This window comes from Aotus nancymaae, unplaced genomic scaffold (genome assembly GCF_030222135.1).
Source record: "Aotus nancymaae isolate 86718 unplaced genomic scaffold, 86718_ANA_hifiasm-v0.15.2.pri h1tg000016l, whole genome shotgun sequence".
Classification (NCBI taxonomy): Eukaryota; Metazoa; Chordata; class Mammalia; order Primates; family Aotidae; genus Aotus; species Aotus nancymaae.
Genome location: NW_026988428.1, coordinates 73,011,286 through 73,028,939, shown reverse-complemented (window position 1 = coordinate 73,028,939; position 17,654 = coordinate 73,011,286). Strand labels below are relative to the sequence as shown.

Below are 17,654 nucleotides of genomic sequence, written 5' to 3'. Positions count from 1 at the left end.
GATAATTTTAATTATTTGTAAAGACGAGGTCTTGATATGTTGCCCAGGCTGGTTTTAAACTCCTGTGCTCAAGAGATTCTCCTGCCTCAGCCTCCCAGAGTGCTGGGATTACAGGTGTGAACCACTGTGCCTGGCAGCACTGGTTTTAAGAAGCACAGTTTTTCTGCAAAATTCTGAAAGGTCCCCAGGGTTGCCATGCTGCCCCCGGTGCCCCTCCTCAGCAAGAATCTCCCGCGCCGTCGCCAAAGGCGTCCCGAGCAGCAGACCTGAGTGAGCGGGGAGGAGCAGATGGGCATTGCTGTGGTGGGAGCAAGGGAAGCAAGCGGGTATGAGGGGACAGAGAAATCGGGTGCATGGGAGTCTAAAGGACCTGGGTGATGTGGTGTGAAGGGGTGAGAAGATGCTTGGGGGCAGAAGCCTGGCAGGGAGATTTGTGGGGAAAGAGGGGAAAATATCAGTGTTTGAGAAGGTCTGGGGGAATGTTGGAGCAAAAAGGAGTAACCAGATCATCGGTAGGGGCAAAGGAGGAAAGAAACTGGACATTTAAGAGATTGGGGATATTGAAACCTGGCAGTACTTAAAGGGGCTAGACTGGGAGGAAGTTGGAGTGACAATCAAACTGAAGAAAAAAAAATAAAAAAAAAAAGTGCCCTTTTTTTTTTTTTTTTTTTTCCTTCTCCCTCCTGAACAGGCATTTAATAGTCTTATTTCAGTTGGAAGCAATGGTTGGAGAATAAGTTACAGGAACCAACAACAAAAAACAAGAAAAACAACTTAAAGTGCTTCAGGCTGCAAACGTAAACATGAAGGGGCAGAAGGAGGCCACCTGGCTCTGTCCCCAACCCAAGACAGGAGGGTCACTGTCAGGGGCCCTTACCCATCACCACCCTCTAATATCAGCCCTGCGGGAGGGACGGAGGGAAGGAATGTCAGAGGTGGGAAAGAACGCAACAGGAATGAGGAAGAGACTTTGTAAACTTAGAACCAGGGTCATGGGCGGGGGGCAAGGGAGCTCTGGGAACCCCTGCCCTGCCTTAGGGGTGGGGCCAGCCCTCCCCACAGGAACTCGGGGAATACTGGTGGCTTAGTCCCAGCCATGCCCGCCCACTTCACAGCTTCTTCCCCCATCCCTCATCAGCAGACACAGTCAGGCAGCACTGCCGGGCCTCTTCCCCCGCCCCCCCCGGGAGGCATCCCAGGGGAGGCAAAGCTCGGGAGCAGGGATCCCATCTGGGGGCGTTGGGTCTCTGGAGTGTAAGAGGGAGCAGAGCTGGCATGGTGCTACTTGACGGGTTCCACCACCAGGACCTTGCACTCGCGCTTGGCAATCTTGCCAAGCAGCTCTATTTGTTAGAGCTGCAAGCGGTCAGTTGTGTTGCTGTGATTACAGGCGCAGGTGGCCTTCCTCCAGGGAGAGAGGAAAGGGCAGGAGAATCTCAAAACGGACCTGGTGCGGCGGATCAAGATGCTAAAGTACGCACTGAAGCAGGAAAGGGCCAAATATCATAAACTGAAGTTTGGGACAGACCTGAACCAGGGGGAGAAGAAAGCAGATGTGTCAGAACAAGTCTCCAATGGCCCCGTGGAATCGGTCACCCTGGAGAACAGCCCGCTGGTGTGGAAGGAGGGGCGGCAGCTTCTCCGACAGTACCTGGAAGAGGTGGGCTACACAGACACCATCCTCGACATGCGGTCCAAGCGCGTCCGTTCCCTGCTGGGTCGCTCACTGGAGCTCAACGGGGCGGTGGAGCCAGGTGAAGAGCATCTGGCTTTTTTTTTTTTTTTTTTTTTTTTTTTTTTTTTTTTTTAGAGAGTGCTCAAAATAAAAACTTTATTGAGATGAGAGAAGAACACACACTGGGAGGTTGTTTTTTTTGTTTGTTTTGATGACTGAGTCTCAGCACTCAGGGAGGCTCAGGTGGAGGCGGCGGAGCAGGCAGGCAGCGGTGAGGCTGGTGCCCTGCCGCTGGGACCGCGCGTACTTGAAGAAGACGGCGGCGCGGCCCGGCGCGGGACCTCGGAGCGCAGCGCGGGCCATGCACGGCTCGATGGGACCCAGTTCCTCGGAGCTGTAAAGCTCCAGCTCGAGCCTGGAGCCCGCCCCATCGAGCAAGCGGTGCGCCAGGCTCAGAGCCGCAGCCGCGCGACGACCCGGCTCCCATCCCATCGCCTCGGCCTCCAGCAAAGACAACTCCAGGAAGTAGGTGGCAAGTAGCATCACCTGGGGGCTGCTCCCTGCCAGCGCAGCCAGCAGCCCGAGGCACAGCAGCGGGCCCAGGTGGTACAGCCGGAAATCCAGGCGGCTCAGGATTCGGCGCTCCGCGCGCAGCAGCTCCGCCCGCGAGAAGGAGTCCGCACCCAGGAGGCAGAGGCAGGTGGGCTCGGGAAGCACGCACTCTTCCATTTTGCACGCCACAAACAGGCAGGCCACGCCCAGCAGCTGCAGGCGATGTGAGCGCACGCGGCTGGCGCTCAAGTAGGAATCAAGCAGGTGCACCGCCAGGTAAAGTGTGTCACCAGCCAGACCCAGGTACTCCATGACTTCGGCGAAAATGTCCCCGGCGTACTCGCGTTCTTCCTGCAGCCCCAGCGCGCTCAGCGCCTCCTCGAGCCCCGGCGGCCTCTCCAGGCGTCTTGGGGAGACACTGGGGCCCGCGGGGAAGCTGTCGGGGACTGGGACGCTCGGAGTCTCTGCATCGAGGGAGGCAGTGGGACTCAGCATCTTCCAGAAGGGCGTCGTGAGTGAGGCTAAGCACTGACCGCTGTTTCTGTTCATTTGGAGGAATTGAGACCTGGTGTGCTGGCTCATCCAGTTTCCGCTCCAGATCTTCGAGGAGAGTGACAGCCTCTTCAGCGCTCTCCGGGCAGTGCTCCTGCACCCAGGCCTGGAGCTCCTGGGGAAGGATGGTCAGGAACTGCTCCAGCACCAGCAGCTCCAGGATCTGCTCCTTGGTGTGGATCTCGGGCCTCAGCCATTCACAGCAGAGCACCCGGAGTTGGCTCAGAGCCTCCCGGGGTCCAGGGGTGTCATGGTACCCAAACTGCCTGAAGCGCTGGCGGAACATCTCCAGGCTAGGAAGGCACTTGCCTTTCTCTTCTTTCTCCTCGACTTTTGCCATCAGAGGCCCCATCTGCTCCTGTGGAGGCCTAGGGCCCAGAACTGGGGCCATGCCTAGGACCTTGGTCATCATATAAATTCCAGAAGCAGCCCCACTAAAGATGGGACTCTGTGAGGCAGGAATATTGGTTCCTTTGGGTTTCCAGTTCTTTAGGGCCACACGTTAAACCGTTAGTCAGAGCCGCTCCTGGTACCAGGAGATCGCACCGCAAACCTCGGGGCCGCGCAGCCGGAAGTCTTTTTTTTTTTTTTTTTTGACTCAAGTAACTTTATTTTTCTCTAAATTCTTTTATTTGGCAACATATCTGTGGCTTTAACTATTTTATATTTAACTCTAAACATAAAACAGATTTGAGGATGATCTTATTCCAAGAGGTGGCCGCTGTGTTCCAGCCCCAGGTTGTCTGGTCCTTTCCTTCCTTACTCCTCACCTCTCACGTGGCACTATGCAAAGCTTCACATTCTATCTTGTTCTTCCTTCTCCAGTCGTTCTTGCTCCTCCTGTTCCTTCTGCAGCCGGGCCTGTCTTCTCTTTTCCGCCAAGATCTTTGCAGCCTCTCCCGCATCAGTGGTGCCTGCTGTGGGCTTCCCCAAGGCTGCACTGTTTTCGGCCTTCCCTCCTGCGGCAGCAGTGTGCTTCTCGCTGGCATGCTTGTCCACTACGTGCTTCTCTGGGGCTTCCTCCCCTTGCAGGCCAGCAGTCTGCTGAGTCAAGGCAGCTTCCCTTTCCTTGTTGCTCTTCTCTTTATCTGCTTTCTTCTTGGGCATCTCTTGGCTGGAAAGGGCAGGTAAGCGGTACCTCATAGTAGACCCTGAGTAGGGAGGTTTTGTTGTCTTTGGAGACTGTGGATAAGCTTTAATAGCTGTCTTGGATATCACAGGAGAAGATGGTCTCTTAGGAATGCTTCCAGAAAGCTCGCATCTTCTCAGAGGGGACCCGAAATTCACAGTGGGAAGAGAATTTGCTGTTCGTTGCCCCCGCTTCCCCTTCTCCACCAGAGAGGCCTCTCCTCCCACAAGGGCTTCTTTCCCAACATCTCCTGTGTCAGATGTAGATGTAGATGTAGATGCAGCTTTCTTCTTCTCAATGTTTCGAGTCGGTGAAGACTTGTAAGAAGGGTTAAGAGGGCCAAGAAGAGCTAAACGAGGACAGACAGGGAATACTGAGTTACTGGCCTGCCCAGAGAGCCTGAATGAAGTTCTGTTTCTCGCTAAAGAAGACTGTGTAGGTGTCAACAGTCGCAAAAGAATGGCTTCCATTTCACTAAGGTACATGTGATGAGCTCGGTCTGGGGAATGGGATATTGCCACAGTGGATGAAGACAGGCGTTTACTCATGGGAGGCTCCGTCGGCTTTGGCAAACTCATAGTTGATGTTGAATTTTTTTTTTTTTTTTTTTTGACATGAGGAATTTATTGTGTAAAAAAGAAATATCTAGAGAATGGCACAGAAAGGCCTAGTATGGTTACAGTACTGAATATAAAAGGCAATTGCTCACAATGACAACACTGAAGTACTGAGAGATACTAAAGTACTTTCTGAATCGAAGTCAAATGATACTCAGCATGGTTTTAATGTCCTCATGTATATCAAAGTTTTACTAGTCTGATACTTCTGTAAACCAGGTAACCAGAACACCCAATCATACAGCTTTTGGTGATATATAACTTGGCAATAACCAAGTCTGGTGATACATAAAACTACTCATGGTACTCATCTGGTATATATCCACACAAACATTTTGAAATTCCAATTCCTTGGTCAAGTGATACATTGCTTGAATTCATTAAATATATTTAGATTTCTGTATTATACAAACGAAGTTAAATGTACAACTAAATTAGTATATGAAAAGTGCTCACTATGTCTTTACAGGAACATTAATCCTGACAAAAATGTTTAATGAATGTACTCTATGCTAATTCTGCCTTTTTATACTTAATTCTAAATTTCTCCCCTCTAATTTACGACAAATTTTGTGATTTTCATAAGAATCTATGCCTCCTTAATTCTCAGATTCTTCTCTTTTCCCCCTTATTTCTTCGCTTAAATTCAGTATAAGCTTTCTTGGTATTTTAGGTTTCATGCACATTCTTATTCCTAAACACCAGCAGTTCTTCAGAGACCTAAAATCCAGCATAGGAATTACTGTGTTAGTTCTTGAAAAAGCACTAAAGGCATTTTTCCTGAAATATACAGAACATGTCATGCCAAATCTCTTATTTATACAATAAACTGGTAATACTGGTGAATTGCACATAGATTATATCTCCAAGATAGAATAACTTAAATATTAAAACGTACCTTTATGTTACCCTTTTTTTTTTTTTTGGAGATCTTGCGTGGGGGATGGTTGCGCATGCGCACTCTCACTGGAGACTGCACCTCATCCGAGGATGTGGCTGAAGCCTGATCACTCTCCGCATCAGACCCCATCTTCAAGTCCTCGTGCACAATCTCTGGTGCAGAGCTGAGTGGGCCCCGTGCAGAGCGAAGTTCCCCAGGAGCAGCACGTGTGGGGGCCTCTCCAGGGTCACTGCCACCACCACCACCACTCTCATCCAGGCCTATCTGCTCAGTGGCACCATTAGTCTTGTCTATGCTTCGGCTACCTCGGAGTGTCATTGACAGCTGCCGTTTGATCTTCTTCATCCGATCCATGGAGATCGGTGGGGGCGCGCGAGCAACCTCAGAGCCGCTGGGCCGGCGAGGCGGCGCCTGGGGCGGCGGCCCGGGATGAGGCCCTGCGACCTCCTTCTCCTGTTCGCCGCAGGCGCCCGTCCCAGTAGTTTTCGGCCATGGTTGCTGGGCCCGGGCCGCCGCCGGCTGAGGAGGAGGCGGCGGCGGCGGCGGCGGCGGTGGTGGTGGCTGAGGCGGAGGCGGCATCCTGCTCAGCAGGCCATGAGCTTGGCCGCTGCGGGCTATGCCCCCGGGCTCGTTGGCGCCCGCTTGAGTCCGAGTGCTCACGGCGGATCGCGGCTCAGAGCCCGCTGATCGCAGAGTCGCGGCGGATCCCAGGGCTGAACAGCCAACGGCCCAACCGCCGCGCGCACCGCGCTCTGCGCATGCCATCCTCTTCTTAAAGATCCATAATGCATATTAAAATGTTAAAGTTTCTAAGATGTACTGTACTATAAAAAAGTGACTTTGTCTACCCAATACACTGTGGTCTGAATGTATGTGCCCCCTCCCCAACAAATTCGTGTGTTTAAATCTTTATAAAAGACACTTGAGAGAACCTTTTTGCCCTTCCACCATGTGGAAGTAGTTATACAGGCGTAGGATATTGGGGTGTTGTAGATGTGCCTGGATCTCAATTTCCCGGCGCAGCTGGTGCTCCAGTCCTTCCTTCTCTATCTGCGACTTGAAAAGAACCTTCAGGGCCACGATGAAATGGCTTTCCTTGAGCCGAGCCAGGTATACATTCCCAAATTTCCCCTTGCCCAGGGGACGCCCAATTTCAAAGTCATCGATTGTGAGGCGCCGCAAGGTTGGGTTGCTGGGCTGCTGGGCTGTTTGGCTTGCCGCTGGGCCTGCAGGCTGAGCTCTGCCCGGCGGGACCGCAGCTCCCTGGGAGCTCATGGGGACGAGAGCTGAGGGCGCGGACGCCTTCCTGCGCTCTCTGGATGGCTGTACCCGTTCGCAGGGTCCTGAGAGGGCCTGGGGGCGGGGGGGGGTCACGTTCCAGCCGAGGCGCAGCGGCCTCAGCGACGACCCAACCTACGCAGGCTCCGGGATCCGCGGCGTCGTGAGCAACCTTTTTTTTTATTTTTTAAAGTTTTAAAAATTTATTTTATTTTTTAGAGACAGGATCTCACTCTGGCTGTAGTGCAGTGGTGCCATCATAGGTCACTGCAGCTTCAAACTCCTGGGCTCAGTGCGATCCCCAGCCTCCCCAACAGATGGGACTACGGGCATGAGCCAAGACACTCAGCTAATTTTTAAAATTATTGTATTGATGAGTGGGGTCTCTTTATGTTGTCCAGACTGGTTTTGAACTCCTGGCTTCAAGCGATCCTCCTGCCTCAGCCCCGCAAAGTGCTGGGATTAAAGGCATGAGCCACTGTGACCAACTCAGCTGAGGCTTACTTTAAAGACCCAGAACCAACCCTCAAAACTCCAGATGAAAAGAATGGAATGTGCAGAAGGAATAGGGCAAGGGCCAACTTGCTTACTAGGTGAAAACCCAATTCATGTCAAACTACCTCACAAGAATTACATTCTGCCCAACCTGCCATTCCTCAGATAAAAGCAACAAGAAATATCTTCAAACATTCTGATAAAGAGAAACCAAGCCCACTGTTAGGGGAGCAAGAGCATCTATGCACCTAACATAAGTAAAGTCTTTGTGGAAGACATGGGGTGGCATGTGCAGCAAAGGAAGCAAAAAATGTATATTAGCCTTTCCTAATCTTATGCTAGTAATTCCAAAACAAATCAAAATGAGAGACTTTTATTTCCCTGAAGTTTTATGATTACTAATGGGGAAGGACTGCTGAGTCAAAATAATCATTGGTGGACTGGGGATTTAATTAGCAACAGTCAGGTACCATCCAGTAAGCACCTGAGAGCTTGTGAGTCAGTTTAAGATATATTTACTGAGCACCTGCCAGACCCTGTGATGCTGGAGAACTGCAGGAACCTGGCCTCCCTGGGTTGTCATGTTAATAAACCCAGACTGATATCCCAGTTGGAACAAGACAAGAAGGTAATGACAGAGGAAAGAGGAATTCTACCAAGCACCTGTCCAGATTTGGAGACTCTACTTAAAGCCAAATGGTTAACCCCTAAGAAGCATGTTTTCAAAAAAGAACAGTCTAAACGTGTAAAAACAGAAAGAAGTCATCGTGGAGTGAAGCTCAATGAATGCAATCAGTGTTTTAAAGTCTTCAGCACAAAATCTAACCTAACTCAGCACAAGAGAATACATACTGGAGGAAAAAGAAAAAAGCATCTCCTGTCTATCATTTCTTTGGCAAATACTTTAATGATGGCACTTGGGCAGCCATCATTCCCCAGGCACATCAAGGGCTCGGGAAGATGTGACTAATGAGTCTAGCTTGTGCAAGACTCATCCCCATACCTCCCTCTCACCATCACATTCCCAGTCCCACTAAAGCGTAGGATTCTGGCCAAGTCTTTGGCTAAAATGGGAAGTGGCAACACCTCTTGTTTAGGCATCCCTACACACACCGCCAGATCCAGAAAACGCACACCAACTCCACTCTGGTTAATTTACACTTTAAAGGTGGTCCAGAAAGGACACCTTTGTAACAGAAAAGCTTCCTGGACTGCAGGCAGAGCTGTGCCAGTGCATCCAGACCATACTTCTGATTGCCCCCTGTAAGCCAGGAAACTCACTACTCACTATGCCCACCTTGCCGTTTGCCATCATGGAAATGCACTTGAGTTGCTTACCTGCATTGCTACAGTCAAAACACAGGCTACAGGTGCAGCACTCTTTCCAGAGTGTGCAGAGGAAACTGCATCTATTATTTGAGGAATGTGTCTCTCCTCATCCCCAGAGTCGGTAAACAAACAAGTTGTCCTTGGAGCAAGCTCTTCCCTTTGGGCATCTTCCAATTTTTGAGAGGCAGCTCTGCAGTGAGGCCACTGGCCGTCCCTGATCTGTGCAGAGGATGGGCATTCTTGGCCCTTGGAGTCCTGCTGTAGCATTTTGAGGATGCCAAGTTATTGATGGGGACAGGTGCCCAAAATTCAGCATAACACACTTAAGCTTTATTTCACTTTTTCTGGAAACCTCTTAGTTTAAAAATGAAAGCCCCCAGCTCCTCCTGGACTGGGCTGGCCTGTGAACATCTTGGTCTGAGTTTGCTGAGGTGGGGTGCTGTATTTATTTGCCAGTTTCTATCCCGTGTGATAGCCACTTCGTGTGACAGGCCAGCTGACCCTTTGAGTTAGCCGAGGAATTTTAAATAAAATGCTTTCTAACAGAAAGGATGGTAAAGATTCCTGTTATTCTCCAGAGAGCCTGGAGACAGAGCTGGGTCAGTTTTTACGACTCAGCCAGAGCAACATTAGTCTCATGAGCTCTGTCACTCCTTCCCACTGTGGCTTGACTAAGACAGCCGTAAGGGCCCCCCAGAAAGCGCTTCAGCCATGTAGTCAGGACACTTTTGCCAACCCGGTCTGTCCAAGGCTTCTATGACCTTGGAACAAAAATAGCTCTGTTGTCCAGCCTCAGCTTTTGCATCTGCGAAGAGAAGTGGTTAACAAAAATTAGGGGTAGCAAGTAATGCTTAGAGTTTCAGTTGTAGACATGCACAGATACCGCTATTGGTGAAGGCATCCACAGAACACCAGGTAACAAGCCACTGAAAGAAAACGGCATTTTTCCTGCTTCTATTCTTCAAAATGCCAGTGGAGATAAACTGATGCTGCTATTTGTATTTTCCTGGACTATTTCCCTGTGAAGCCATCCAGTCATTAAATGCTCACTCCATCTTCCTTCAAAAATGACTCAACGTGCAGCTGAGAAGCAGCAGCAACAGCCTCACCTGGGAGCCCGGGAGCAATCCAGAACCTCAGGCTCCCCGGCTTTCCTGCTGAATCAGACGCGCCGTTTAACACTCTCCCAGGTGAGTCGCATGTTTTTAACTTTAGAGACACCTGTCCAGATTTGCATTTGTCAAATTTAAGTGAACATCAAATTTCTACAAGGCTTGTTAAAACCTTGCTGAGCCCCACACCCAAGTTTCTGATTAAACAGGTCTGAGTCGGGGTCTGCGAATTTGCATTTCTAACATTTCTAAGTTTCCTGGCAATAACCCCACTGGTCCAGGACCATACTTTGAGAACCTCTGGTAAGACTTCCTTGAGCAGCTGTTTTGTGACACCTTAATTCCCAGATCACTGAGGATCTATAGCATCTCTATAATATGTATGCTGGTTTCCTCAATCCCTGAAATTACTGCGTTCTTTTAATATGTTTTAGTTTCTACTCTTTAATCATCCTTGATCTCTCTTTTGATATCAGCGTGTGTTTCTCTCTTTCATTAAGGAGCTCTAGACACAGAAAGCCACTCAGTTCTGTGCTGTGCAAACATAGGAGGATTTTCTTTCTCCCATGTGGTTGTTCTAAAATTCCACCTGTTTCTTCAACTGGAGTTACATTTCTGGTCCATGAGGAGCTTGTTATACTCCTCAGAGCTAGCAAATATTGGCAGCTGGTTTGTAATCTTCTGTGCCTTTTATATGCATACACATACCTAGGCATTTACAGGTAGAAATATGTTTTGGATTTTTTTTTTTGAGACATCTCTACTTAAAATACAAAAAAAAATAGCCGGGCATTGTGGCACGCACCTGTAGTTTCACCATATTGGTCAGGCTGGTCTTGAACTGTTGGGGTTTCGCCACATTGGTCAAGCTGGTCTTGAACTCCTGACCTCAGGAGATCCACCCATTTCAGCCTCCCAAACTGCTGGGATTACAGGCGTGAGCCACTGCACCTGGCCTGTTTTGGATTTTTTAAGGAAAAAAAATAACATCATACTACAAGTATTGATTGGCAACTTCATTTTTATTAATTAACTATTGTTAATTAATTTCTTAGATATCCTTTAAAATGAGTAAATAGATTCTACATTCGTTTTAAAGCTGCAGAATCTGGGTGTGGTAGCTCACACGTATAACCTTAGTGCTTTGGGAGGCTGAGGTAGGATAACTTGTTTGAGGCCAGGAGTTTGAGACCAGCCTCAGCAACATTGTAAGATCCCATCTTACAAAAAATTTAAAATATTAGCCAGGCATGGTGGCATGCACCTGTAGTCCAAGCTGCTTTACAGGCTGAGGTGGAAGGACAGTTTGAACCCAGGAGTTTGAGGTTACAGTGAGCTATGATTAGGCTACTGCACTCCAGCCTGGGTGACAGAATGAGACCTTGTTTCTAAAAAATAATAATAATAAATAATAAAATTTAAAAATTATAAAGGGAATGTATGTGTACATATATGTATGTAGGTATGTATATGTGTGTGTGTGTATATATATACATATATATATGTATATATATATATACATATATATGTGTATATATATATATACATATATATGTGTATATATATATATATATTTTTTTTTTTTTCAAGCCGGTCAGGAAATATACAAAAAATAAAAGAAAAAAGCTGCATGGCCATATTTTATACTATGGACTTATACCATAGTATAAAATGCCATCATTTATTTAACCATCCACCTATTGATGGCTACTTACATAATTTCCAATATTTTACTATTACCAGAAATATTAAATTAGCATTTTCATGAGATTCAACTAAGAAGTTGGCTCCAAAAAGCTTGTGTCAATTTACATCACCATTCCCCACATTGAAAGTGCTTATTTCTAACCTTCTCACCAAGGCCAGCTACGGTCAACCTTTCACATTTTCACCATATGTTGAGGCTGTCTTATTCTCTTATTTGCTTCTACCTGATGAGTGCTTCAGGTTAACCACTTCTTCAAAGATTATCAGCCCATTCCATTTCCCTTTTGGGGAGTTACTTATTCAACTTCTCTGTCCTTTTTCTATTGGCTGGTTGGTTTTTTGGCAGGCAGGACACACAGGAGCAATAGTACATTTGTTAATCTTTGGCCTGTTTAAAAAGTTGCAAATGTTTTATCCAAGCCTCTCACTTGAGTTTTAAAAAAGTTCACTCTTTTATCTTTTGTCACATAAAATTCCTAAGTTTTATGTAATCCATAAAAAATTTCAGTTGAATTCACGCATTGCTACAAATCAATTTCTTCTAATCTGAATTATGTGGAAGGGAAGCAGCCTCTTGGATGGGAATGAAAAGAATAGAGAGTGTTGCACATGAAACTGAGTAGGGAAATAATGAAATAATGCAGCTCCCACCTTCTCTTTTCCTTTTGCTAGCTTGTGCATCTTTTAAAATGGAATTTTGATTTGGTGGGAAGTTTAGAAAAATGAGTGTACTACTTTAGGTGATTTGCAGATTTTTATGAAAGAGCTGAACTGAAGTCAAAGGTAGATCCTAATGGGAGACAGTTCTCCAGGGTTATCTTGTTTCTTCACATACTGCAAGCAGAGGCCCTGACTGCCTTTGCCCTAGATAATCTTTCCAAAGATGTTTGCATAGAGAACACCCTTGGAAAATAGAGGTAGTGTCTCCCTCTGGAGGAGAGGGCTGGTTTGTTTGCTGTTCAGTACAATGAAGATCATGTTTTCCCCTAGGCAAAGCTGAGCAGGTTTGCTTAGAGCCCATAATAAAAGATGGTGTCTCCTAAACTCAGGGCTCCTCTCCTGCAACACACCCTGTATATGGAGTTGTCACCTGGCCCTGCTTGTCAGCCATGTAGGAATTAGGGCTTGGGGAACCAGCACAAGAAAACGATGGTGCTCAGGCTACTGCTATTGCTATGAGTAATTAACTGTCCTTTATCTCTAACCCAGGGGTCTCACGTCCAATGCCAGCATCCTGAAACTGTGGCAGACTCATTTGTTAGCTTTGCAAATAAGGTCAAATTTCAGAACCTCCACAGCTCCTGATAGTCACCATGTAATAGAAGATTAAAAGACAAGCTTAGCACTTGTTCCAGTCAGACTCATTCCTCCGCCTACAATACAAAAGTCACTCAATCATCTTCTTCTCTTAAATTGAACAGTCTTTACATTGTTAAGGAAAAGAGAAATTCATTGTAAGGGATGTTTACATCTTATGTATAATTCCTTCAAGTCTAATGTTTCAAAAGGCTTTCCTGTGGCTGAAGTACGTTTATCCTGTGTACCTCTAGAGAAATGAACTTACAAACCGAAAATTTTCAGCTGGCTATGTAAAGAAAAACAAATATTCACAATCAGATCTACTCCAAAGAGAATAAATTTTGAGGTGATAAGCTCACTGCTGGCTTAGACGATCACTTATGGGACCTCTAATGGGGCAGGGATCAGACTAGATGTGTACAAAGATCTCTTTCAATTGAAGCTGCTACTCGGAGGATGTTGTTTTCAGTGGACCCTCTAATCAGATTTATTTTCATACCAAGAAATGAAGAAGGTCACCTGGGGGAGGCAGCTGGGACTCAGAAGACCGCACTTGCTAGATTCATCATGAGTTAAAGATCTCGTGCTTAGTCTTGCAGAAACTCATCAAGTCTAGCTCATTTGGGAGTAACTTCGTGCTGCAGAATAAATTCATGCTAACCAAATTCAACCAAGAGCCTGACAAACTAGAGAGCCAAGGCCTTAAGTTTAGAGCAAAAGTCAAAGTTCCAACGACTATAGTTTCCTTGTCCAATATCAGGGCACCATCCCCTCTTCACCTGCTGTGTACAAACAAAGAAGAAATAATCACTCCATGCCCGACTGAACATGTTCTCACCTTATCACTGTAGCAGAGACTGGCTACTCCTCCTCCTGGGTAGATAGCCAGACTGTATTTCCCCACTGCCCCTGCAGTGATGTGGCCATCAGAGCCAGTGCTGGCCAATGGACTCTTCACAAGAGTGACACATGCTGCTTCCAAGCCTGTCCCTCAAACCGTCTAAGTGTTCTCTGCCTGTTCTTCCCACTTCCAAAAACCACGGCCATCATGGAAGCCCCAGACTAGCAGTGGCAGAGCTATAGATGGGAGGAACCTGGGTCCCTGACTTAAACCATCATGGATTTGGACTTTGCTTTAGTGAGAAATAAACTTCTATTGTGTTTAAGCCTTTATTTGCTTGTTTGTTTGTTTATACTTTGTTACAGCAACTGCCATCTTTGCATTAAAACACTCATGCTGCCTCCTGTCCCGGGAATGCTTATAACCCTGCCCTGCTTCACCAGGCTAATTTCTACTTGGCCTTTAAGCTGATCTCTGCCATCACACCCTCCAGAAAGCCTTCTCCGGGCACCCCAACCTCTCCACCAAGTCTTCGGTGTCTCCAGCAGATGCTGCACAGCTGGTTGCCCTCTGCCTGCCTTCCCCTTCTTCCTCATAGAATCCCAAGACTCCCGTGCAGCTGGAAGCAGTGATGTGATCCAGTACTGGCCAGTAAGATGTAAGAGGAAGCAGCAGGGTGGAGATTCTCAGGAAAGCTTTTTAAAAAGAAAGAGATTAGGCTCATTTCTGCCTTTTAACTTTTTTCTCTGGGCTTGCCTACTTCCCGCCTGGGACTCAGAGGCAGCACCTGCAAATGGGCACACATATTACAACCCTTAGGCTGAAACTCACGTGCTCAGATAGAGTAGAAGGAAGTCCTGGGTTCCTGAAGGCACCATGGAGCAACCACGTCAGCCCTGTGCTGCCGACCTCCCTTCTCCTGTTGTGTGGAGAATACGAACCCCGGTGCTTGAGCACTGTGGTTGGGTTTTTCTTGGGCACAGCTGAAAGTAATCTTAACTGGACAGAGCTCCTCGGTGAGTGCTCCCAGGCACCCTGCTCCACTTCGATGCACCTATCAAAACACGCATCGCGCTCACATCATGTGATTATGTGTCTGTTTCCCCAGCTTGCTTGAAGGCACAGGGCAAGCACTCAGTAACTGTGGTGACAGGGACACTGTTCTGCCTCCTCATCCTGGACCTGAGAAACGGAAAGTTTTCCCTGGAGCATACAGAAGAGCCCAATAGTGTCCCCTCCCCATCTCCTCTATCGGTGGAGCATCAGCTCTGTGATTCCTGAGGTCTTTCAGGCTCTCACTTTCTCTGATTCCACCTCACATCCAGTAAATGTTCACACCAAGGAGGATAGGAAAGTACAAGAGTATTGAGGAAGTCAAGGAATGCATACAGGGTAACACTAGTAACTTGCACGGCACTTCTTATGCTCCAGGTAAAATGCACACAAAACTGACCATTTAAAAGTGGCATTTAGTACATTCACAACATTTTGCAACCACTCCCTGTAGGTAGCTCCAAAACATTTTCAACATCCCAAAATGGAACCTTGCATCCATGAAGCAGCCACTTCCCATTCTCCCCTCCACTCAGCCCCTGGAAACCACCAATTGGCTTTCTGTTTTTATAGATTTACCTATTCTGGATATTTCATATAAATTGAATTATACAATATGTAACCTGTGTCTGGCTGCTTTCACTTCACATAATGGTTTTGAGGTTTAATCACATGGTGACATGGATCAGTTACCCATTCCTTTTTCTGGCTGAGTAATACTCCATTGTTTGCACATACCATAATTTGTTTATCCATTCATCTATGGACACAGGCATCATTTTTAAGCACTTGAAATATATTAACTCATTGAATCCTCATGATAGAGACAGATGCAGTTATTGTCTGTAAATTTATAACATAGAAACTGAAGCACAAGTCACATACCTAAGATCACACAGCTATAAAGCAGAATAAAGACTCCAGCCCAGAGAGCCCAGTACCGTGTGTCCTCAGGATGCTAACCCAGGCCTGTGATCCCTGCTTCATCTCAAAGTGATCAAGGCATGACTACAAGGATAATAATGATTGATCCTGAACACACACTCCAGAAGTCAGCCATCCCAGTGAGCACCGGCTTTCAAAAGAGGCAGCTTGGCACCCTTCCGTTGGTTCAAATAGGCAGCTGCCGTGACTAGGAGCTCCTTTCAGAGCCTGCGTGGTCTCCTGAACATCTCTGGGTGGCAAGCTCTGTTGAGGACTAGGTTTGACTTTTCTGAAATAGCAAAACAGACTTAGAGTCAAACTGAGCCCAGAAAAGGGAAATCAGACTGGATGGTGCTGCGTCTGAAGGGAAAATTTGGTGTGACCAGGTGGTAATGGAGACCAGTTACCTGAATGGCTCAAAGAGGCTCTGAGGGCTATGGAAAGAGAAGGTTCTCCAAAATGTTTGGGGTACATATGAAGAACATGGAAGATTGTTGCATAGGTGCACACGTGGCAGTGTGATTTGCTGCCTTCCTCCCCTTCACCTATATGTGGCATTTCTCCCCATGCTATCCCTCCCCAGCCTCCCACCCCCGGCTGTCCCTCCCCTATTTCCCCCCAACAGGCCCCAGTGTGTAGTGCTCCCCTCCCTGTGTCCATGTGTTCCCATTGTTCAACACCCGCCTATGAGTGAGAACATGCGGTGTTTGATTTTGCAGAACACTAGGTTCTTGTTATTCAGACCGTTCCTTTCTTACTGGCTACCCCTCCTCTTACTATTAAGGTTTCTCCTCTTTGACTCTCTTCTCTTCTTTTTCTGTATGCTTTTCATCTCGGATCTCATCCACATCCAATTACCTTCTATATCTTAGAATTCCAAATCTTTAGTACTAACTTATCTTCCAGATCTCTATTCCCAAATTTACTAGAAACAGGCTGCTTCTCCTATACATTGAAGCTCACTTAATGGTGTCACTGGACACGTGGCACTTCAAGCCAGAAACTGTGAAGTTAGAGAATTATCCCTTTTTTTTCCTTTGAGATACAGTCTCACTCTGTTGCCCAGGCTGATGTTCAGTGGCACGATCATAACTCACTGCAACTTCAAAGTCCTGGACTCAAGCAGTCTTCCCTCCTTGGCCTCCTGAGTAGCTAGGACTACAGGCACGAGACATTATGCCTGCCTAATTTTGTTGTTGTTGAGACAAGATCTCACTGTGTTACCCAGGTTGGTCTCAAACTCAAACTCCTGGGCTCAAGCTATCTTCCCACCTCCTTAACTCTTCCCTAACTCACATCTCATCCATCACAAAGATACGATGACCATTCTACTCCTAAATGATTTGCAAATCTGTCCCTTCCACTTTCTTCTCAATGTCTCCCTTTAGCTTAGACCTTGAATTTCTCTTCTGGATGAGGACAGCAGCCATCTTTTTCCTTCTGTTCCTAGATACAGTGAGTGATGATAGTGCAATCTGCTATGTTGCAAATATTACAGTAAGTCTTAGTAGCCCAACTAATGTGGTGTGGGTGGAGAGGCAGTGAGAATCGTAAGACTGGACCAAAAATAACATAGCCAGAGGCTATTTTATGTTGTGAAAAATCGCCTAAGTTATATGGATAAAAAGGTGACTTATTACCAAGTTACTCGTATATATGGTTAAAAGACAAAGTTTAAAATGCAGAGCAAATGATAATGATGGTGCTTTTCAAAGATCTTTTGCACTATCCTTTGATTTGTTCCTGCAGATACTGCAATAAATCCTAGAATCAAGTGATTGTGCCTTAGCTTGATCTGAAATACAAAGATTTACCAGGAAATAAACATTTCATATATTTATTATTTCATGATACTTCTTACCCCCTCGCCTGCTTTGAGACAGAGTCTTGTTTTGTAGCAGAGGTGCAAACATGGCTCACTACAGCCTCAACGCCCCAGGTTCAAGTGATCCTCCTACCTCAGCCTCCCAAGTAGCTGGGATTACAGATGTGCACCACCACACCCAGCTAACTTCTGTAGTTTTTGTAGATGGGTTTTTGCCATGTTGCCCAGACAGGCGTGGACCTCCTGGGCTCTAGCAAGCCTCGGCCTCCCAAAGTGTTGAGATTACTAAATTACTGACGTGAGCCACCACACCCTGACCCCCTTGCCCCTAATTTTTAAGAAATGAGTTTGCATTTCAAATTATT

General features: G+C 46.9%; 4 protein-coding genes across 9 annotated transcripts in view; all 4 read right to left on the bottom strand.

The window, feature by feature from the left end:
- Positions 1-5,795, bottom strand: part of KLRF2 (killer cell lectin like receptor F2) — a 96,416-nt gene extending 90,621 nt beyond the window's left edge. For 5 of the 6 annotated variants that reach the window (XR_010343057.1, XR_010343058.1, XM_064377637.1 and 2 more), the window contains exon 1: positions 5,424-5,795. Coding sequence is in view for 3 of the 6 variants with exons in the window: in XM_064377640.1 (XP_064233710.1) it covers positions 5,424-5,780 (357 nt within the window). In the remaining 3 variants the exon portion in view is untranslated. Of the gene's footprint in view, positions 1-4,062; positions 4,258-5,423 lie in introns of those variants that run through there. The other variant, XM_064377641.1, reaches the window with a different exon arrangement.
- LOC135275223 (cyclin-P-like) lies at positions 1,898-2,722 on the bottom strand. Its single transcript, XM_064376663.1, has one exon. It carries the CDS (start codon positions 2,720-2,722, stop codon positions 1,898-1,900), a length of 825 nt encoding a protein of 274 aa, XP_064232733.1.
- LOC135275222 (zinc finger and SCAN domain-containing protein 21-like) lies at positions 2,721-3,191 on the bottom strand (the record flags this gene model as incomplete). Its single annotated transcript, XM_064376662.1, has 1 exon — positions 2,721-3,191. A coding segment is annotated over exon 1 (471 nt), but the record flags the coding sequence as incomplete, so codon positions are not given.
- A 9,078-nt stretch (positions 5,796-14,873) lies between the features above and the next one.
- The window catches only part of LOC105707862 (coiled-coil domain-containing protein 77), a 45,535-nt gene continuing 42,754 nt past the window's right edge, over positions 14,874-17,654 (bottom strand). The window contains exon 13 of the mRNA XM_064377633.1: positions 14,874-15,753. The gene's annotated coding sequence lies outside the window, so the exon portion shown is untranslated. The remainder of the gene's footprint in view (positions 15,754-17,654) is intronic.

What these genes read in the sequence shown, in the direction of transcription:
- LOC135275223 (XM_064376663.1), bottom strand. Translation starts at nt 2,722, where the DNA reads ATGCTGAGTCCCACTGCCTCCCTCGATGCAGAGACTCCGAGCGTCCCA.